The following is a 21,374-nucleotide window of genomic DNA, read 5'->3' on the forward strand; positions in this document are numbered from 1 at the left end:
CTCCGAATCTTCGTCATTAGAGAGATGTAAATTGAAACCGGACCATGGTAACCATTATATACCTATCAGGATGGGGAAGAAAAAAAAAACAACACAAACCCTGACATAACAAATACTGGCTTGGATGGGGAGCATTTATATGTTCTTATAAAGCTGAATATACAATTACTATATAACTCTGTAATTCCACTTGTGGTATTTACCCAGGAGAAACGAAGACAGATATTCACACACACACACACAAAAATGTGTAATGCTGATAGTAATTTCATTCATAATCACCCAAAGGATACAGGTGATGCTGGCGATGTGGAATCCTGATTGTCACTTTAATGCATGTTCTGGGTACTGCCTCTCTCCCCACCAAATCTGATGTAAAACAAGAAACATTTATTGTAAATTCATTAGCCAGTAATTCAGGCAGGGCCCAGCTGAGGTGGCTTGCGTCTGCTCCACCACGTCCAGGGTCTCAGCTGGGAAGACCGGAATGGCTAGGGGAGGGGTTAACTCGGCACAGCTGGGTGCTGGAACCATCTGGGGGCTTCTCCACTTCCGTATCTGGCGTCTGGCGTCTTGGGAGGACTCAAAGCCTGGGCTCAGCTGGGGCTGAGTCTGGCATCGTCAACATGGGTCTCCTGCGTGGCCTGGGCCTCTCACAGCAAGGCCCTGGGCTCTGAGCGTGAGCGTCCCAAAGGGTACAAAAGAGAGGGTGCCTGGGAGAGAGAAAGAGAGGAGGAGGGGAAGAAGAAGAAGAAGAAGAAGAAGAAAGAGAAGAGAAGAAGAGAAGAAGAAGAAGGAGAGAAAGAAGGAGAAGGAAGAAAGAGAAGAAGAGAGGAGAAGAGGAGAGGAGCGGAAGAGGAAGAGGAAGAAGAAGAAGAAGAAGAAGAAGAAGAAGAGGAGGAGAAGGAGGAGGAGGAGAGGAGGAGGAAGGAGGAGGAGGAGAAGAAGGAGGAGGAGGAGGAGAGGAGGAGGAGGAGAGGAGGAGGAGAGGAGGAGGAGGAGGAGAAGGAGAGGAAGGAGGAGGAGGAGAAGGATGAGAAACAGAAACTTCATGGCCATTTGGTAGCTAGCCTGGGAATAATAATATATAAAGTCACTTCTACCATACTCTACTGGTCAGAGCAATCACAAGTCCATTGGATTCCAGTAGAGGAGATCCATACCCCACCCCATGGAGGAAGTGTCAAAGAAGCTGGCAAAATGTCTCAAAGTGCCACATTGTGGGTGATTCTCTTCTCCACACTTCATCCCTCCCAGCCCTGTCATTCTCTCCCACCTTTGTCTCCTAGTCATCTCGTCTCAATAAATGGCACCTCCCAGGCAGTCAAGCCAGAAGTCAGCGTCACCCTTGACACCTCTCCTCTTGTCACCCCATGTCCAACCCATCACCACATCTTGATGTGACTTCCCAAACACATATGTTGTATTTTCCACCTCCCTCGTTTCTACTGACCCCCCCCCCCCATCTCCCATCTGCAGCAGCCTCCACCCTGCGGAACAGCCGGGAGTGGCTGTGAAATGCAGCTCACAACACTCCCAACCAAGGACACCCCAGAGCCCTTTGTCGGGAACAGTGTCTTCAGGGCCGCACAGTGCCCTGCGATGCCCCTCTGCTCCCGTCCCCCCAGAGCCCTCAGACTCCACCCACCGGCCCTCCCTCGCTTCCTCCAGACCCCTGAGCTCTTTCTGCCCGGGATCTCTGCACAGGTTGTGTCTTCTGCCCGGGACCCCCCTCCTCCCGCTGTTCGTGTGCCGTCCCCTGCTCAGGCTTGGGGTCTTATCTTTAAACCCTCTTCTCCTGAAAGATTTCCCATCCCCAGCTGTTGTTATTCCAGCCTCCGATGTTGCCTAAAACTTTACCCCCCCATTTAAAATACTTTTGTCTTTTTACTTGGTTTATGTTTCTCTTGCCCAGGGAAATGCAATATTCGTGGGAGCAGAGACTGGGTGGGTCTTGCTCCCTGTGGCCCGGGCACCCAGCACTGGCGCCCAGCCCTGGACACGTGAGCGAAGATGGCTCCTGGGCCGTCCTGGGACACGGAACCGCTTCGGGTGTCCACGTCAGCCAGTAGGACTGACACTTTCCCCGACTGTTTCTCAGGCTCGTTTTTTTAGTACTTTGGGGAGGCTTTCGGGTGGGGCAGGTGGACCTGAGCAGGGGCGGAGAAGGTTGAGAAAGGGCCAGGGGGCGTGGTCGTGCCGCTGGCGTCAGAGCGTCCCCTGGTTCACCCGCTGGGGACCGCTCCATGCCTGGCAGATGGGTCCCGTGCAGGGTCCCCTGCACATTGTGAGGGGGGCACGCGAGACACAGCCGGGGCTGCCCCACAGGTCTCTGAGGCCCAGGGCTCTGGCCTTGACTGAAAGCCTCACCTGCCCTGTGCTAGAAAGGTAAGGCCCCTGAACAGGCCTCCCCAGGAGCCCTGCCAGAAGAGGGGTAGCCATGGACGACGAACAGATCCTCCAGGTAAAACATGTTAGAGTAAAAATGACCCTGAAGGTTAACGCTGACTGGTGGCGCATGCGCAGGCCCTGCTCCACGCCCTCGGCCTGTGTGAGCTCACAGAACCCTCCCAGCAGCCCCCCGAGGTGGCCCTGAAGGAGTGGGGTGAGGCCACAGGAGGGCACTCAGCACACACTTCCTAAAGGACACACCTGGGGCTTTAAGGGCAGGGACTGGAGGCCGACCCGGGGAGTGGAAGCCATTCCAGACAGCAGGGACCGCGAGAATCTGGTCTGGGACAGACCCAGATGGTTTATGGGGGGAAGGGAGGGACACCAGATGACCTCACTCATTCAAATGTGTTAAGCGCCTTACCCTGCCAGGCGCTGACCTCAGACTGGAGGGCGGGCCAGACGGGGCCTGAGCGTCCAGTGCAGCGGGTGCCCAGCGCTGGGAAGTCTGAGGGCAGGGAGGGCGGCGGGCCCGCCTCCAGGGGTGGGGGCACTCCTGGAAGAAGGTGACCTGGTGCCGCCTGGTCCCTTGACTTCAACCCAAGATGCACCGTGTCGGGGGTGGGTGGGAAGCCCGTGGGCCCAGAGGTGCAGCTAGGCACCCTGACCCACCCCCAGCGTGACTCGCGTGACTGGGAGTGACCGAGACCCTCTAACGTCAGCACTGCCGGCGCCGTCATTTCCGGTGGGCTGGGCCTCGGAGTGGGCAGTGGCGACTGTGCCCGCGGGCTGTCGCATCGGGGTCCCTGGCGGAGCCTGCCTGGAAGGAGTTTGCATCGCTGCATCCGGCTCCGAGCCTCCCCTCCCCAGCCCCGCCCCCGCTCCCGCCCCATCCCGGTGGAATCTGTGCTTCTGTCCCACTTCTAGGGTCTGGGCTCGCGCTCCGGAGGGAGGGAGCTCCTCGGCTGGGAACTGGGGAAGCGCTCCTGGTCCCCGAGGTGTGAAACCGACCCCAGGGGAACCCTACTACCCAAAGCTTAGCAGACGGCGGGTCCACCAACGCGGCCTCTTGACGCCGCTGACAAGGAACACCATGAAACAGGCCTGCGGGATGCACAGATGAGGCGCCAGGCTCCGGCGCTGCCGCCGCCAGGTCCTGTACAGGTCCCAGCCGTCAGCCCGCTCCATGCTCCCTTTAGGGGAAAGGCCTGAAGTGGACCCCAAGGCTTTTTAACCGGTACTTCAGGAAGGCAAAAGAACTTCCTTCCTCAAAGGCAGATCTGATTTTTCCTCCTCATGCAATAGCGCAGAAAATATTAAGCCTGCCCCAAAGATACAAAAGGTGACCCCGCTGGGCCAGGAGCCCGGGGTTCCCATGAACCAAATTGGGCAAAGGGCCCGGCACAGGCCAGGTATGCAGCAGGAAGCCCCCCCTCAGCTGCTGGGCCCCCACCCTTGGACCCCTGCAGAAGCAGTCCGGGAGGCCCCACCATCCTGGCGGAGTTGGTGGCCCAGCCTCAGCCAGCCCCCACCCCACACCAGCCTCATGGGACCTAGGGGCCTAGGGGAGTCCAGCCTGAATCCCCCTGCCTAGTCCTTGGGCAGCAATGAGAATCCAGCCTTTGTGACATGCTTGTCCCTGCCAGGCAATCCTGCTGGACTGGGGCGCGGGGAGGAAGGTGACAGGGAAGGAGAGTGCTCGGGAACAGCCAAGCCGAAGGCTGAGAGATGACCCAGCAGCTGGGTGTTTTCAAACCTCGCCTGTGAAAACAGCCCTAGCTCCGGGGACTGGAGGTGAGTCTCCAGGTTGGGGGCTGCCTTTCATCGCCCTGGCAAGAGTGGGGGCCTACTAGCATCCTCACTGCCAAGGCCAAGGCCATAGCCCTCAGCCCTTTGCCCCTGCTCTTCCTCTGGCTGGGGCTTCCTACGTTCCCTCGGGGGGCAGCCCCGGCTCCTGTAGTTACATTTCCCCGGAGCGGCAGATTGAAGAAATGAACAGGTGCAGAGGGGAACCTGGTGGGCTCGGGGTCCTGACCAGATCCCTCTGGAACTCGGCACCCCCAACCTGGTTGTCGTCAGACTTATTTTGTCCCCATCTCAATACACGACATCACCACCGCGCTGATACTGGAGCCAGAAGTCTGAGTGGTTTCTCTCCGATTCTCTGGTCGATTCATCTGAACATCTTGGTTCTATATGTAAAATGTTTTTCATCTCGTTCCATGTCCACCGCCACCAGCCTTGTCCATCCCACCGCCACCTCCCCTTAGACCATGGAAGAAAACCCCATCCTCGTCTTCTTGCTTTTCTTCTTAACCATTTTATTGAAGTATAACATATTCAGAGAAGTGTACACATCATAAGTGTGCACGCCAGTGATTTTCACTACTGAACACACCTGTGTAACCAGCACCAAGGTGAAGAAATGAAACACGCTCTGTGCCTCCAAGGTCCCCACGTGACTCCCCAAGGCCAAACACTCTCCCAGTTAGATTCCTTTTTGCCTGTTATAAACTCTGTGCAAATGGAATCATGATTCCCCCAAGGTGTCCACTTCCTAATCTCAGAGTCTTTGAATACGTTACATTACCTGGCAAAGGGGACTTCACAGATGTGATTAAGTGGAGGACGCTGAGTTGGGGAGATTCTGCTGGATTATTATCCCGGTGAGCCCAGTTTAATCCAAATGTCTTTGTTTGTTTGTTTTAAAGATTTGATTGACTGGCTGGCGTAGCTCAGTGGATTGAGTGCGGGCTGGGAACAAAAGTGTCCCAGGTTCGATTCCCAGCCAGGGTACATGCCTGGGTTGCAGGCCATGACCCCCAGCAACCGCACATTGATGTTTCTCCCTCTTTCTCTTTTTAAAAAGAGGGGAATACATAGATTTAAAAAAAAGATTTGATTGATTTATTTACTTACTTATTTTAGAGAGACAAGGAGGGATAAAAAGGGAAAGAAACACCAACGTGTGAGAGGTGCATCAATCAGTCGCCTCTTAGCCAGGGACCTGGCCCAAGACCCAGGCATGTGCCCTGACTGGGAACCAAACCGGTGACCTTTCGGCCATTGCTCGATCCGCTGAGCCGCACCAGCCAGGGTCCCAAATGTCTTTAAAAGTGGAAGAGAGGCAGAAGAGGTCAGTGTAATGCAATGTAAGAAGGACTCAACCTCCTGGCTGGCGTAGCTCAGTGGATTGAGTGAGGGCTGCCAACCAAAGTGTCACAGGTTCGATTCCCAGTCAAGGTACGTGCCTGGGTTGCAGGCCATGACCCCCAGCAACCATACATTGATGTTTCTCTCTCTCTCTCTCTTTCTCCCTCCCTTCCCTCTCTAAAAATAAATAAATACAATCTTTAAAAAAAAAAAAAAGAAGAAAAGCTCTAAGGACATTAACAGGCACCTATTTAAAAAAAAAGGACTCAATATGTTGTCGATGCTTTGAAGACGGAGAAAGGCAGACACGGGCCAAGGAACGGAAGCCTCTAAAAGGTGAAAGGCACAGGGAAATAGACTCTCCCCTGGAGCCGCCAGAGGGAACTCAGCCTTGGGGACACCTCGATTTCAGCCACCGAGACCATGTCAGACTTCTAACGCACAGAACTGCGAGATAACAAATTTGTGTTATCTCAAGACACTACATTTGGGGGAACTTGAAAGATACTTACTCTGTATTTTTCACTCAACGTTTTATTTGTACTCTACAATACTCCATTGCATGAATATACCACATTTTATTCAACCACTGATGGACATTTGGGTTGTTTCTACTTTACGCTATTACTATGAACAGCACTGATGGGAACATCTGTGAACATGTCTTTCCGCCACACATGTACATATGTCTGCTGCACATATAGGGACAGAATTGCTGGTCACAGGGTGTGCATTTATAGCGGATGCTGCAATGCGTCACCCAGACTCGCCCTCGGGACTGAAGGCCCGGCTCTCCTAGCTGCTGACCACTGTGGGCTCTCTCTGGGAAGCAACTGGAAAGAGCTCCTTCGCCCAATGTCACGCCACGTCCCAGCGGCAGCCTGCATCCATCCAAGGGCTGGTCAATATGTGTGTGTACTGCGTGTTTCAATGCCTGTGGCCAGAAACCTCAGGCCAGGAGTGGGATCCGTATCCTATATCCAATTATACCCATTAAAATCAAATACGGTTTTCCCTCTCCAAGCGTTCTTTCCTTAAGGGAGTTTTCAGATTCAAGCATTCGTGTAATTCATTTTTATTGGGATCCCCTACGGGCTGTTACTGTTGAAGTACCCTGAGTGGGTGGTGAAGTTAAAGACCCCCCTCTCCACTGCCATTTGGATGAGCCTTAATGGGGCATCCCAGATCCAGAGCTTTCCAGAAACCAAGGGAGGCTTTGTTGGGGCCACGTCTTAACCCAACTTGTCCTTCTTTCCACCCTGCTTCCTTCTGTCTCCCTACGGGTGCTGACCCTTCTAAAGAAGCTGAACACCTTCTCACGTGTTCACTGGGCCATTGTGGTCGCTTGTGAAATTCTTAGTCAAGTCTTGTACCCATTTTTGCACTGAATTGTCTTTCTTTTTTCTTGTGGTTTCCAGCCGTTCTTTCTGTACTCCGGATACAAGTCCTTCGTCGGATACATTTGCCACATATTCTCAGTTGAACATACTCAGGGTACTTCAACAGTAACAGCCCGTAGGGGGTCCCAATAAAAATGAATTACATGAATGCTTGAATCTGAAAACTCCTTTGAGGAAAGAATGCTTGGAGAGGGAAAACCGTATTTGATTTTAATGGGCATAATTGAACATAGTATATGGATTCCACTCCTGGCCTGAGGTTCTGGCCTCAGGCATTGAAAAACTCAAGCTCTTAAAGGTAAATGTGAATGAACATTGACTCGGAGTGTCTGTCCATAGAAGGTATCAAGAGGCTAGCCTGTTCTAGTCATCGAGGAGCCAAGTGTGAACAAAAGATAAGTTCCCTGCTTTCAGGAGACCCAAAGGGAGAGAAACACAGCAACAGGTAAACAAAATAAAATAATTTGACACAGTGAGCCCTAAAGTGAAGAAGGTCATCCTAGAGGGAAGGGGCGTGTGGATCCAGAAGAAGCCAAACCAGGGCATCAGGGAGATCCCGCCCTCGGCCCCGCCTCCATCTTTGCATACGTCTTCTGATTGGCCGGAGGCGTCCAGCCCCACCCCCGTGGAGCGGGCTGTTGGGGAAGCGCTGGGCGGTTGGGGAAACGCCGGGCGAACCCTGCCGGGATGCAGCCGCGGCTCGGGGTGTCGCCGGGCGGGCCGGGGGCAGCGCGGGCCGGAGCCGGGCAAGGGGCGTCCGCCGCGGCACACGCGTACTCTTAGCGCGTCAGACCTGCCGGCGGGCCCGGGCCCTTCTTGTCGCCGAACCGCCCGCCGTCCCCTCCCCTCCACCCTTTGTGCCGCCACCGCTCTGTGTGCCAGGCTCCGCAGGACCCCGGCCGGGCCAGACGGCCGGCCGCAGCGAGTCAGCCTCCTCGTGTGGGCGCCGAGTTAACGGCCGATGGCGAAGGGGCGCAGCGCGGGCTGGGGCGCTGCAGCCGGAGTCCGCGACGCGGGAGACCCGGCCCGCCAGCTCCGCATTGTCCCGGGCCCCGCAGCCCGGCTCTGAGCCGCGCCGCCGCAGCGCCCGCCCGCCGCCCGCCGCCCGCGGGGCCATGCGGAGGGCCGCGGGGATGGAGGACTTCTCCGCAGAGGAAGAGGAGCCCTGGTACGACCAGCAGGACCTGGAGCAGGGTGAGCACGGAGGAGGGGGCAGGAAAGCGAAGTGCGCCCCCCGACCCCTGACCGCCACTCCATTGTTGGGCGGTGTCAACCCCGGGAGGGCTGGGTTGGACCCCGCGAGCCGGACTCCGAGGGGTGATATGCTTGGAGAATGGGAAGGTGGAGGGAAGGGGCGTGCTGCCCGGGAAGACCCGGCCCCGGCCCGCGGAGACCTGCAAAAGTCGGGGGACCGCTCTTCCTCTTTCCCGAAGGACAGGGGCGTGCATACGTGTTCACCCAGCTCGCCCACCCCAACTTAGAGGCAGGGACTGCCCAGGGGCCCCTGATGTTGTCGGGGGACCTGAGTCCTCACTGGAAGTCTTGGGAGGCCGGGAGGTGGCTCCTTGGTTGTTTTCCTGGGAGGGGTGGAGTGGGGGAGGGGGAGGGGGGGACTTATCCCAAATCCAGCGGCACCCTTCCTTCCCTGCCAGAATTCCTGAGCTCTAATACTCCCAGAAAGTTTCCCCAGCTCCTTTCCCTCCACCCGGGGAGGGACTGGGGCTGCGGGGACCCTGCGGGGGGAAGGATCACAGATTTGGGGTCATCAATCTGCCTTCCTGAGGGAGGGGTCTCCGGGTCCTTTCCCTCCCGCCTCCTCGCAAACTGCTTGTTGTGTGGAGGGGGTCAGGTTTGGGAATTCTGAGCAAGGGCTCAGCTGAGAACCCGAGTAAAGAGGGAGCCACCTCCCCCCTCCATCTGAGGGCAGCGAGGGTGAGTAGAAGTGGGTTAGAAGCTGGTGATGAGGTGGCCGAAGTGACATCACCCCGAGCAGGGGGCGGGCTGTTAGGACAGGAAACAGGAGGAGGCCGGAGAGGGTCACCGCCAAGGCCTGCCACCGTGGAGTCAAATCCACACTATCCTCCCCAAGAGCGTCTCTCATTCCTGAATGGCCAGGGCTGGAGGGGTGTCCAGGAGAAGGGGCCACTGTCCCCTGCAAGTGGGCAGGTGTGGACACGGGTCTGATTCAGTGTGCTGCTGGCATTCCTGCTCTGGGGCTCCGTGCATGGCCCCCAAAGCCTGGCTTTGCTCTCTGGGGAAGCATCTACCTAGATTCTGGAGCTTTTGTCTCCTGGCTCTGACCCGCATCCCCGTGGGGCCAGATTCGCTGGCGGACGAGGCTCAGCCCGTGCGCTCCGGAATGTGGGGAAATCAGAGCCTTGAGTGTGGGACTGGGGGTGCTGGGCCGTACCCCTGCCGTACTCTGTGTCTGGAGTCTCCCCTCAGCTACCCTGCCTGGAGCGAGATGCCCAGTACTGGCTGCGACAATCCCTCCCCAAACCCGGGCACTACCCCCAGCCCCGAATTTTGCCTCCGACAAATACCTATTAGACTCCACTTAAGTGCCAGACACTCTCCTGGGCACTGGGCATATAGTCCCAGCCCTGGTCTGCTAAGCGGACCCGGGCAGGCGGAGGTGGGCCCGTCATTGCGTGAGTGTAGGTGACAGGACGCAGTGAAAGAGGGCTTCATGGAAGAGGTGGGCCCAGAAGGAAAGGCTGGAAGCTGAGTGCCTGGGAAATGGCCTCCGGGAGACAGATGCTGATTTGTTGCTGCCTCATTCCATTCCGCACCCTCAGCCACGTCTCCGGAAGTCTCTGGCCCTGTGCCGGCCCAGATGTGGGAGGAAGGAGCCAGGGAGCGGCGGTGGGAGATGCGCTGCTCCCAGAGAGGGAGGCGTGTCCAGATTCCCGGCTGGGCTGGGTGCCCACTCTGGGCCAGGGTGGGGGGTGGGCCCAGCCGGCTCACTGCTCTGGCCTGGCTGGCCGACAGCGGTCAGCCTCCCTGGGGCTCCCCTCGCAGCCACGAGAAATGAGACAGTCTCAGAAGACACTGGAGCTTTCCACCAAAAACCCAATTGTCTGCCGCTGGGCGTGTGCTGAGCCTGGGGGGTGATCTCTGCCCTCAGGGGGCGCCGCATTCCAGCAGGGGAGGCAGAAAGGAGATCACACCAGCCACCGCGGGAGAGCCACGGGGTGCTGCAGCAGGCACGTTCGGAAGGGTTCCCACTGAGGCCCCTCTGAGCTGCGTGCCGAAAAGGCGCTCCCCGGGCAGAGGAAGGCAGGCGGGCATGCTGGGTGGAGGGGACGCGTGTGCAAGGCATGGAGCAACGTGGGAAGACCACGTGTGGCTGGAAGGTAGGTAGGACTTAGACGGAGTGTGAGCTGGGGTGGGAGGAAGTCCCAGGCACAGGTGCTGCGGCGCCACCCCCGGGGGGCCCCACGGAGAGCTGGACGGTGGTGTGAGTGTTCTCCAAAGCCCAGCCACACTGGGGATCAGGTGCCTGTTGCGTCCTCCTTCCCGGTACCCAGTTCCCCAAGTCTCTGCCCGGCTGCTCCCTCCGTGCCTCTCAGTGGCCCGGGAAGCAGTTTGCCCAGCCAGCCTGGTCCCCCGACCCCATTACAGCAGGTCCCGACTTCACTTCCCGACACTTTGCCATCGAGACCCCATTTGACTCTCTGATGCTGTTCCGTCCCAATAGCAGGGTCCTCGATGCTCGCTGTGTTCCCCGCGCCCACTGCCACAGCACCTCTAAAAATAGCAACCGCCATTAATTATTAAGTGCTGGCACTCTTTCTCTTCCTGCCTGCCTCCGCATCTCGGACCAGGCTTGGCAGGCCCTGTGGGTACCACTTCCCAGGCTGGCGGATGGTTGCTGAGTCAGAGATTTGGAGTCCTGGGCACCCGACCTTGAGTCTGAGCCTCGGAAGAGAGCTCTGGCGTGGCAAGGGGAGGAGGCGACTGGGCCCCAATTCTGTGGACCCCGAGTTCGTGCCTTGTAGGCTGTGAGCCGGTCAGCCGAGGCCCTGCCGGGTCTCCCCGCTCCCCTCACCCCCAATCTCTGTCTCTCCTCTGCTGAGCCCGTTCCCTGCCCCTTTCCCACCTCCCTGCTTTGGAGTTTGCGGGGCCCCAGCCTGGGGCAGGCAGTGGGATTTCAGCGTTTCTTTTCAAAGATACCTCCTGTCTCCAGGTCATGCCCTCTCAGGCTTCTGGGGCGTTGCACCTCAGCTGATTGCGGGGGGAGGGCACTGCTGCAGGAGACCCAGAAATCTCCCCGTCCAGGAAGGGGAGGCGCCGGTAGTCTCAGCACTCTCCCCGGCTCGGCCCAGTGATCTGGTCGTGACAGCCTGTTCACCCCTCTGGCTTCTAGCTCACCCGTGTCCCACTCCCAGCTGCACCCTCCCTGGAGCCCTCCGTTCGCTGGCGTCCCTTCCCCAGCACTGGGCTCTCCTCAGTCCCCAGCTGCGCCGCGTCTACACTTCCCTCGTGACCCCTCCTGGCCGCTTGAACCAGCTGAGCTGGCACTGGGCTCAGGTTTCCCTGAGTCGGTCCCTGAGATTTTCTCCCCGCCCCAAAGAGCTTCCTTTGTTGTGTTCCCTTCTTCCCCATTCCTGACTCACTAGGGAGCCCAGCTCATAGTCACTGCCTTCTGAGGGCCCTGTCCCTGGCTTATAGTGTGACTTCAGCTGCCCCGGCACCTGCCGTAGGTATGCGCACAGCTCAGATGCCCACCTGGGAGGAGGGCGAGCAGAAAGTGCAGCGTTCACGACCATTCCTCGCTCCACCTCTGAGCCATGGCCTTGGACTCTAGGTTACGCCGTAAGGGATCCACACGGGCCACCCACAGAGCCTGGCGCCTGACACCAAGGCAGGTGGCATCCGTAGCGATGGCTTCTTCACAGCCCACCCGCCAGCTCCCAGGGGAGAAGACGTCGAGGAGTGTGGTCCTAGAGGCGGTTTCACTGGGCTCCTGAATGTCCACCGAGCTCTCAGTGTAAGACAGGACCCGCTCTCTGCAGATCCACGACCCCAACATCGCACTTCACACTTTGCAGACTCCCCAAACATCTAGTTGACAAATGTGCCCCGCAAGTGCCCTCATTCCCCGTCTAGGTTGGTGTCAGGTAGCTAGTTTTTCTTGGTAGCATCATTGGAAGGTTAATTGTTCGAGGCTGAAGGTTGTTATCTGTGATCTGTATGAGCTAGTATTTTGTACAATGGCTAAGGTGGGCGTTTGGGTGTTTGTGGCTGTGTTTGTCCAGGCTAAGTTATTGTTACTGCAGCCTGAAGCTCGCTCGGGGACAGCAGCTCTGCACCCCTCAACCCAACCGGGGAGCTCCTCTGGGTGACGCCTGGACATAGGGCTCCCCACCCCCCACCCCCACTTAGGTCCGGCCCTGAGGCTGCGCTCCAGCTGTTTTAGAACCTCGCCCCGCTGTGTGGAAGCCGACTCCGGTTTGCTTCCCAGGGAAGGGAGGTTTTGGAGAGGGGCGCAGGTCATGAGGGCCAAATGCTCCTGGAGACTGGGGCAAGGAGGCCTGGGTTCTTTCGGTGTCACTATAACCCGGCTGGCAGCCTTGAGCAAGTAAGTCATCCTTCCCGCTCTGGCCTGTCATCTGTAGAATAAGGAGGTGGGGCCAACGAGCTTTGAAGCCTCATCCAGTTCGAATACCCAGCAGGCCCCTTGCCCCTCCACCTCTCAGTGAGCGCCTAGCCACCCCTCCCAAACGCCGCCCACCGCCTGAGCCTCTCGCTGTGCCCGGGACAGAGTCTCCCTCACTCCTCATCCAGGGCACTTGGCACCTGGTTCTTCTCATTCTTTCAAGACAGTTTTATACATCCGCCCTGCGCCAGGTACTCACCGTGCTGGGTCCCGGGGATGTCAGGGAAGGAAGCAGGCAAAACCCTGCCCTGTGAGCTTACAGTTAGCCGGAGGGGGGGGGGGGGGGGGGACGAAAAGGTAAGTAAGTACATTGTTTGGTAAGTTAGATGGTGGTTTCTGCTAAAGAGAAAAAATTAAGCCCGGGAGGAATGCGGAGTGGGGGAGGGCACGATTTTAAATCAATGGTTGGGGAAAGGCCTCCTGGAGAAAGTGACCTTTAAGTGCAGACTTGAAGGCCGAGCGCAATGAGCCCCGAGAGTGTCCGGGGAGAGTGTGTTGCAGGCAGGGGCCACAGCCAGTGCAAAGGGCAGCCCCTGTGTCCTGGGCGTCCTGGAGTCCCCGAGGCCTAGCTCAGAATGAGTGCTCAGAGCACGAACGGGGGTCCTCCGGCTTCTTTCTCACACTGCTCATGGCTTCCCCCGCCCTCCGCCCCTCCTCCCAGACTTGCATTTGGCCGCGGAGCTGGGGAAGACGCTGCTGGAGAGGAACAAGGAGCTGGAGGAGTCCCTGCAGCACATGTATGCCACCAACGAGGAGCAGGTGCAGGAGATCGAGGTGAGGGCCTCGGGCCCTGCATGCACCCCCCCCCACACACACACACCCAAGTGGCCTTTGTGCAATAGGAAAGACACGGCTTGCACGACTAGCCGGGGCAGCCCTGCCCCACGGCCTTTTCCCCCGTTCCGTGGCGTGTGAATGCCCCGAAGCGAGCCTGTTCCTGGAAGTGGGTGGAGGGCCCAGGCGGAGGCATTTTCCCTCACCCTGTTCCGAAAGCTTAGTCACCCTCCCTCCCCTATGACCCCCAGTACCTGACCAAGCAGCTGGACACGCTGCGGCACGTGAACGAGCAGCACGCCAAAGTGTACGAGCAACTGGACCTGACGGCCCGGGACCTGGAGCTGACCAACCAGAAGCTGGTGCTGGAGAGTAAGGCCGCCCAGCAGAAGATCCATGGGTGAGGGCCGGGGATGAGTTCGGGGCCCAGGACGGAGGGCCATGGGGGGGGGGGGGGCGGGCAAGGAGAGGCCCAGGACTGGGTGTGCACGTGGGTGTGTGGATCGGTGGACCTGACTGCTGCTCCTTCTCCCAGAAGCCCAGGCTGGGAACCTGGGATCGTAGTGAGTTTGTCCTTGTAGATCTGGGGTGGTTTAACATTCAGGCCATGTAATCGTGTAAGCAGCGACCGACCGTGCACCAGGCTCTGTTCGGGCACCCGGGATGCAGTGATGGGGAGCCAGTGACACTGGTGCACGCTGGGAGTTCACAGCCCGGGAGGGAAGGCAGGCATGCGGATATCTAATTGCAAGGCAGGGGGGTAAGTGATAGAAGGTGTATGGAGAGCTGAGGTGGCGCAGAGGAGAAATGGTCAGCACGCGGCCTGGGAGGCGTGGGAGAAGGGTGAGCACCTCAGCACCAGGCAGCATGGCTCAAGGTCGCCCATCTGTCCCCAACCCCATGTCCCTCCAGGGCTGCGGTGAGGGGGGCTGACCCTGTCCCCTGAAAGTCCCTCCCATGCGTGTCCCCCACCCAACCCTCAGGCTGACGGAGACCATTGAGCGTCTGCAGGCCCAGGTAGAGGAGCTGCAGGCCCAGGTGGAGCAGCTCCGGGGCCTGGAGCAGCTGAGGCTGCGCCGGGAGAAGCGGGAACGCAGGCGCACCATCCACACCTTCCCCTGCCTCAAGGAGCTGTGCACCAGCCCCCGGTAGGTGAGGGGTGAGGGCGCCCCTTGTGGGTAGAGGGCCCGGACCCTGGATGGCACCTCCACGTGCCTGGGACTGCCAGCCGGGGGAGCAAGGGGAGGGGGAGCACCAGGCAGCAGGTGGGAGCAAGAGCTGGTGCACTGCCCGGGCTGTCGGCGAGGCCGGCCCTGCTGCTAACCACAGTCGGCAGCTGCTGTTGACCGAGCGCTGGCCACGTGCCCGAGACTCCGCTAAGTGGCTTCATAATCGTGGCAACACCCTGAGGTGTGTTTTACCGCCCTCACTGCGCAGATGAGGAAGTGAGCCCCACAGGTCGTGTGTCTTTCCAAGGTCCCCTGGTTAGCAAGCCAGAGCTCTAGCCCGGGAGGGGCAGCCCCTGGCCCTGGCAGCCCCCGTTTGCTACACCTCAGTGGGGTGACTTCTTTTTTTTTTTTTTTAAGATTTTATTTATTTATTTTTAGAGAGGGAAGGGAGGGAGAAAGAGAGAGAGAGAAACATCAATGTGTGGTTGCTGGGGGTCATGGCCTGCAACCCAGGCACGTGCCCTGACTGGGAATCGAACCTGTGACACTTTGGTTCGCAGCCCGAGCTCAATCCACTGAGCTACGCCAGCCAGAGTGGGGTGACTTCTTAATGGAAGAATACATGTGGTCTATTTTGGGGGTTGGTTTCCTTAAACATTGAACTTTTGTTTTTTTTTTAATTAAGTTATTGGGGTGATGTTGGCTAATAAGATCATGTAGGTTTCGACTGTACGTTTCTAGGATGCGTGATCTGTGTGCTGCATTGCGTGCCCGCCAGCAAAGTCAGATCATCTTCTGCTGGTGTATAATTGGCCTCCTTTACTACCCCCCGCCCTCTCCCCCCAGTAACCATCACACAGTTGTCGGTGTCCACGTGTTTCAGTTTTATGTCCCTTAAAAGAGTGGAATCTATAATTCCTAGCTTTTTCTGACTGACTCATTTCCTTACTGTAGTATTCTCAAGGTCCACCCATGTTGTCACAAATGGCAGGATTTCGTCTTTTTTTTTTAAATAGAGAGATAGAGACTCTTTTTTTTTTTTTTAAGATTTTATTTATTTATTTTTAGAGAGGGAAGGGAGGGAGATAGAGAAAGAAACATCAATGTCCGGTTGCTGGGGGCCATGGCCTGCAACGCAGGCATGTGCCCTGACTGGGAATCGAACCTGCGACATTTTGGTTCGCAGCCCGCACTCAATCCACTGAGCTACGCCAGCCAGGGCTAGGATTTCATCTTTTATGGCTGAGTAGTTTTTCACTGTGTGCATGTACCCCATCTTTATCCAATCCTGGGGTTTCAGTAAGAGGCAAGAGGCAGTGCCTCACACAGAGTAACTAAGGGGCGCTTAATAAAGAGGTGTGGACAGGTATGGGAAAATGGGGGGACACTGTAGCACCCCAGGCTTGCCATAGTGAGGAGCTGTTACCACTCCTCCGCCCAAGAGGGCAGGGGCGGGGTCACTGCAGCCTAGAAGCAATGGAGGATGCCGCACGGAGCCGGAGGGAGCCTGGGGAAGGCGTCCCCAGGGCCTGCGTCTCCTCCCGTTCTCGGATCCCCTGCCCGGAGCCCCCCTGACTGAGCTCAGGTAGCCGGGCTGAAGCGGTCCATTGGTGTCCGCCTCCCAGGGCAGAGGGCAGAGGGCAAAGGGCCTAGAGTGGATCGAGAGGAACAAACGATGCCCGGGTAATAGAAAGTTGTAAGTGTCCGGGGCTGGGCTTCCGGGGCTGGGCTCCCCGGCCTTGCCCAGGGCCCAAGCCCTCTGCCCACCTGCCCCTCCCCCTCTCCCAGGTGCGAAGACGCCTTCCGCCTACACAGTTCCTCGCTGGAGCTGGGCCCCAGGCCCCTGGAGCAGGAGAACGAGCGCCTGCAGACCCTGGTGGGTGTCCTGCGCTCCCAGGTGAGCCAGGAGCGGCAGCGCAAGGAGCGGGCGGAGCGCGAGTTCGCGGCCGTGCTCCAGGAGTACTCGGAGCTGGAGCAGCAGCTGTGCGAGATGGAGGGCTGCCGCCTCCGCGTGCAGGAGCTGGAGGCCGAGCTGCTGGAGCTGCAGCAGATGAAGCAGGCGAAGACCTACCTGCTGGGCCAGGAGGATCACCTGGCCGCGGCCCTACTGGCACCCCTCACCCAGGCCCCCGAGGCTGATGACCCCCAGCCAGGCAGCGGGGATGAGTTCGGCGCCCAGGACGGTGTCTCCTCCCCAGGCCACTCGGTGCGCAAAAGCTGCAGCGACACGGCGCTCAACGCCATCGTGGCCAAAGACGCTGCCAGCCGGCACGCCGGCAACCTCACGCTGCACGCCAACAGCGTGCGCAAGCGGGGCATGTCCATCCTGCGGGAGGTGGACGAGCAGTACCACGCGCTGCTGGAGAAGTACGAGGAGCTGCTGAGCAAGTGCCGGCAGCACCGCGCCGGGGTGCGGCATGCCGGCGTGCAGACCTCGCGGCCCATCTCCCGGGACAGCTCGTGGAGGGACCTGCAGGGCAGTGAGGAGGGCCAGGGCGAAGCCAGGATGGCGGAGAAGAGCCTGAGCCAGCACGTGGAGGCCGTGGACAAGCGGCTGGAGCAGAGCCAGCCCGAGTACAAGGCGCTCTTCCAGGAGATCTTCTCCAGAATCCAGAAGACCAAGGCCGACATCAACGCCACCAAGGTCAAGACCCACAGCAGCAAGTGACCCTCAGGGTCCCCCCCAGAGTAAGGCCATGGGTGCCTCATGCCTGGGCCGAGCTGCCTCTGGTGAATGAGGGAGCCTTTTTGTGGCAATATAGCCCAGTGGGGGCCACTCTCCGACCCAGGGAGCCGGTGGGGGACTGGGCTTGTCCCCTGCTGGTGTGGGAGGTGGTCAACATGCAAACAGCCTGGCCCCCCCGGGATCCTCCATGACCCCGAGTCAGCCCAAGGCACAGCTAGGAGTTACAAAGCCAAACGGCCCCGCTTCCCTTCCCCCGCTTTCTGACCCCAGACTTGTCACCAGGCTTCTGAGAGCCGTTCTGGACCAGCTGGCTTTTTTCTATTTTTTTTTTTCAAAGTTTAGTTTCATTTTTTTTTTGAGAGGTTTGCAATGTAAGGTCCCCCTGACCCCTCGCCACAACTGGAAACACTTGAAGGGGGACCCCAGAGCCAGCTGTGGCAGGTTCCTGGGGTCTCTTAGACCACCCACTGCTTTCCCCCAGCTGTGACACACTGTCATTCCCCTAGCACCAGCTGTCCCACCCCCGGGGCCCTAACCAGGTCAGAGATGCCCCCTGCCACGCAGAGCAGAACACCTCGGCCCGGCCTCAGGTGTGCCCTGCTCCGGCCCTGGGGAGGGTGGCCTTCCCCCTGGAGACCCTCGGCCCACTGCAGACCTGCAGCCAATCCGAGGAGCAGAACGGAGAGAGCCCCTCAGCAGCCATACACGAGCCGTGCGCCCTTGCCCTCAGAGCCAGCCCCCTCGGGTGCCCACCCTGGAAATGCCTTCCGAGCATTAAGCCTTCCGGGGGTCTGAGTGGCGGGGAGCCCCCCCATCCCTGCACGCCACCTGCAGCTCATCAAGTCTGGCCTCTGCCTGCACCCACCTCAGGGACCATAACGTGTCTCATTCACTCCCATGCTGCCCACGTGCTGACCTCACCACAGGTCACACCTGCTGCCCCCAGAATGTGCCAGGCATGTGCCACCACAAGCCAGTGGTCCCAGCTTCTGCCCCTGCCCCCCCTTCACTGGGGACAGCTCAAGACACCCCCCCCCACTCTGAACAGTATTAACATGGGACCCGGAAGGAGAGCATGTCTCCTTCCTCCCATAAAATGCCTGCTCTTAACCTCCTGCTTGGGTGGGGGGCTCCTGAAGATCCAGCTGGGGTTCAGCCAATTGTGAAGGCTGCAGGAAGTCCAGCTTCAACTAGGAGAGGCCAAGGTCCCCAGCTTGCCCTGAGCAACCCTGCAGGGCCCCCCCGGTTTCGGCTGCCCGCCCACCCCGAGACCCAAGAAGTCAGAACAGCCGTGCAGCTGGGTGAAGGCGGTGGCCCGGGCCTCTGTGCTGGGAGCCCCAGGGGGGGCACCTTCATGCCTTACTCGTTTCTAAGGGGTAAAGGGGTTTTCTTACTACGCACGCCTGACCTCCCCAGAGGTGCCAACCTGCTCTCCGGGCGGCACTGTGGTGACAGCTGTTGGCTGGTCCTTCGGCCACACATCGTGGAACCCTTTGTCCTTTGGAGCCAGGCGGCTCCCGGCCCTCCATGTGTCTCTGTCATCTAGGGTGGAGGGGGCGGGGTGCATCGGGTGGGGGAGGGGCTCCTGCCTGTTCATTTCCCACTTCTGTAGCAGCCGACCCGGCATCACCTTTGATGTACACATGAGAGAAATATATTTACAAATGCTTTATTCTCTTCTTTAATAATAAAAATAAAATGCACCAGTATTCTAAAAGCAGAAATGGCCCCGGAGCCGTGGTCCTATCTGTGCATCCCGCACGCCCGCCTCCCCGTCACACAGCTCAGAGGAGAGGAGTTCTGGAACCCTGATCCTCCGGGCCTCCCCGGGCCCCCGTGATTGGCAGCCATTGAGGTGAAGAGTGGGTCTCAGAAGCTGTTTACTGAGCACCGGCCACGAGGGCGCCCCACGCTGGGGGGACACCCCTTGCCGGACAGATTCGGCAGTTCCCTCCTCCCAACCCACACCCACCAGCGGCTTTGACCTCAGGAATCACAGAGAACGCTCCTGAATCTTTGGGGCTCCGTTTCTCACTGCCTTCTCCACGCGCCCACTTCCACACAGAAAAATCGGCAAGCTCTGTGGATCCCATCCCCACAAGGAAAAGCTTGCAAAATCTTCTGGAGGTCGGCCCAGGGACCTCTCCCCGCATCCCCACCCCACCCCAGGGAGCCAGGAGCAACCTCCCTTGGCCCCTGCAGGTGAGGACAGTGTGGTGGGGGGAGCCCAGAGCTGGGCCCCAACTTGGTGGTGTCTGCTTTTTAAGTCAATGACCAGCATGCGGGTTTTAAGTACATGGCACTCGAAGGACTTTCGGGGTCTCCGGACCCGCTGTGGCCTGTCTGGGGGGGAACGGGGAGCACAGTGTGGGCGTGGTACCTGGAGCAGCTGCACCTGAGGAGCAAGGGAAGCTGGGACTTGTGCCCGGGCACCTTTCTCTCACTCTCACCTTCCGAATTCCCCGTTGGATATATTTCCCTCCCCGCTTCTTCCTGTCACCATTTTTCCCTTCCTGGGTTGCTCCCCCCCACCCCAGGTCTCTCCCCTGCTTCTTTCTTCTCCCACACAGCCAACCTTCCCCGAGACCAAACACTGGGTAAGTAAGAGGGATGGGCCCCCCTCCCACGACCCAGGAAACAGGCCTGCCTGCACCCGCCCTGCAAACTCTGAGCTGAAGGCCTGGTTTTCTGGTAACTAGGCTGAGAGGGAAGCAGCTTCGGGAAGAAGGGGGCAGCTTTGCTCACCCACGCTGGGGGCAGGGGGCAGGGGCCGGCTCCGTGTTGCCGGCCCAGCCCCTCGGCGGAGAGGGACGGAGATCTGGAACAGAGCTGGTCGGACTGGATTTCCTAGCCTGTGCGGCAGAAAAAAAAAGAAGATAAAAGCCATCGGCTCTCTGAAAGTAAAAGGAAGTTCCTTCAAAAAACCTCTACACACTTAGCACCCTAGTAACAGCCAACTTTTGTTGCCTGCTGGCAGGCAGCTATAGAATCTCAACTTTCTGATGGGGATCCTGAGGCTTAGAGGTTCAGCTAGTCATTCAGGAGCACAGAGAAATACTTGAAACCAGATGTGACCCCATCCCACTATGCAATACTGCACATTCCCTATTTCCATGGACTGTTGAGTTTTAAGGACCAGTTTGGCCCGGGGCACTCCAGGAGAGAGAGGGAAACCCCTTGGACTCCCTGCACAGCTGTGATGCCCAACTCACAGGCCGCCGAGAAGAGCTGGTGCCTGCAAGCTCCTCAGCTGCCAGGAAGGGCTGGATGATTCTTCCTCTTGCCTTCCCCCCCGTCCTCACCTCTGTGAATGTCCCTTTTCTGCCTCGGCCTATGGAGGACCAAGGAGGGGGAAGGAGGCTGGCGTTAGCCTTCTGTGCCCTCTTTTTAAGGGAACAGGTGACACCCCTCGGGCCTGTTTCTCCCAGAAGGGTCTCTATTCTGGATGGTTCACCGCAGCAGCAGGTGCAAGGAGCCTGGCAGCTGCTTTCCCCGCCCCCGCCCCCCAGGGTAACTTGTCTCATTCTCTCCTCTACCCCCCTCCTGTCCCAGAATCCAGGGCGCCAGATGGCCCGAGCAGGCTGTGTTCATTTGGGGCCATGGAAACCTGCAGCTTCCCTTCCCTATCATTCTGGGTCAGGCACAGGGCCGGAGCCCAGCTCAAAGCAATGATTGAACAGCGGTGACTTTGTCATTCATAACTCCGGAGCGCGGACCTGGAGGAGTCCTGGCTTGGCTCCCCTGAGAAGCTGTCCCAGCCGCCATGCAGATGTCTCTGAGGTCTTGGGACTAAGACAGGGAGGGACCCAGGAGACTCCCCTTCCAACCCAGGGTCATCCTCTGCCCCATTTGGGTTTACAAAGCCAGGGCCAGTGGGGATGGGCAGTTTATTCCCTCCTAAAGATTTGCCTGGATCAACGAGGCTAAGACCATAAAGACCTGATTTGATGACAATCTCCTGTTTCAAACAGCCAACATCCCCAAGCACATATTTTTTCTAGGTAATGATGCTTTCCCTAAAAATAGAACTCTTTATTAAGAAACAACCACTAGCCCTGGCTGGTGTGGTTCAGTAGCTTGGGTGGCCACCTATGAACCAAATGCCCGCGGGTTCAATTCCCAGTCAGGGCACATACCTG

General features: G+C 58.5%; 1 protein-coding gene and 1 long non-coding RNA gene across 2 annotated transcripts; one reads left to right on the plus strand and one right to left on the minus strand.

The window, feature by feature from the left end:
- Positions 1-43: 43 nt before the first annotated feature.
- On the minus strand, positions 44-3,187 carry LOC118502247. Its single transcript, XR_004904955.1, has 2 exons — positions 2,816-3,187; positions 44-713 (listed from the first exon to the last, which is right to left on the minus strand). It is a non-coding gene; the product is annotated as an uncharacterized LOC118502247 (long non-coding RNA).
- Positions 3,188-7,487: 4,300 nt separating this feature from the next.
- On the plus strand, positions 7,488-18,952 carry CDR2L (cerebellar degeneration related protein 2 like). The gene is made up of 5 exons (XM_028521804.2): positions 7,488-8,138; positions 13,268-13,380; positions 13,632-13,780; positions 14,364-14,528; positions 16,338-18,952. Exons 1-5 carry the CDS (start codon positions 8,060-8,062, stop codon positions 17,215-17,217), a joined length of 1,386 nt encoding a protein of 461 aa, XP_028377605.1. The 5' UTR covers positions 7,488-8,059; the 3' UTR covers positions 17,218-18,952.
- The last annotated feature ends 2,422 nt before the right edge of the window (positions 18,953-21,374 follow it).

Source organism: Phyllostomus discolor, chromosome 8 (assembly GCF_004126475.2).
Source record: "Phyllostomus discolor isolate MPI-MPIP mPhyDis1 chromosome 8, mPhyDis1.pri.v3, whole genome shotgun sequence".
Classification (NCBI taxonomy): Eukaryota; Metazoa; Chordata; class Mammalia; order Chiroptera; family Phyllostomidae; genus Phyllostomus; species Phyllostomus discolor.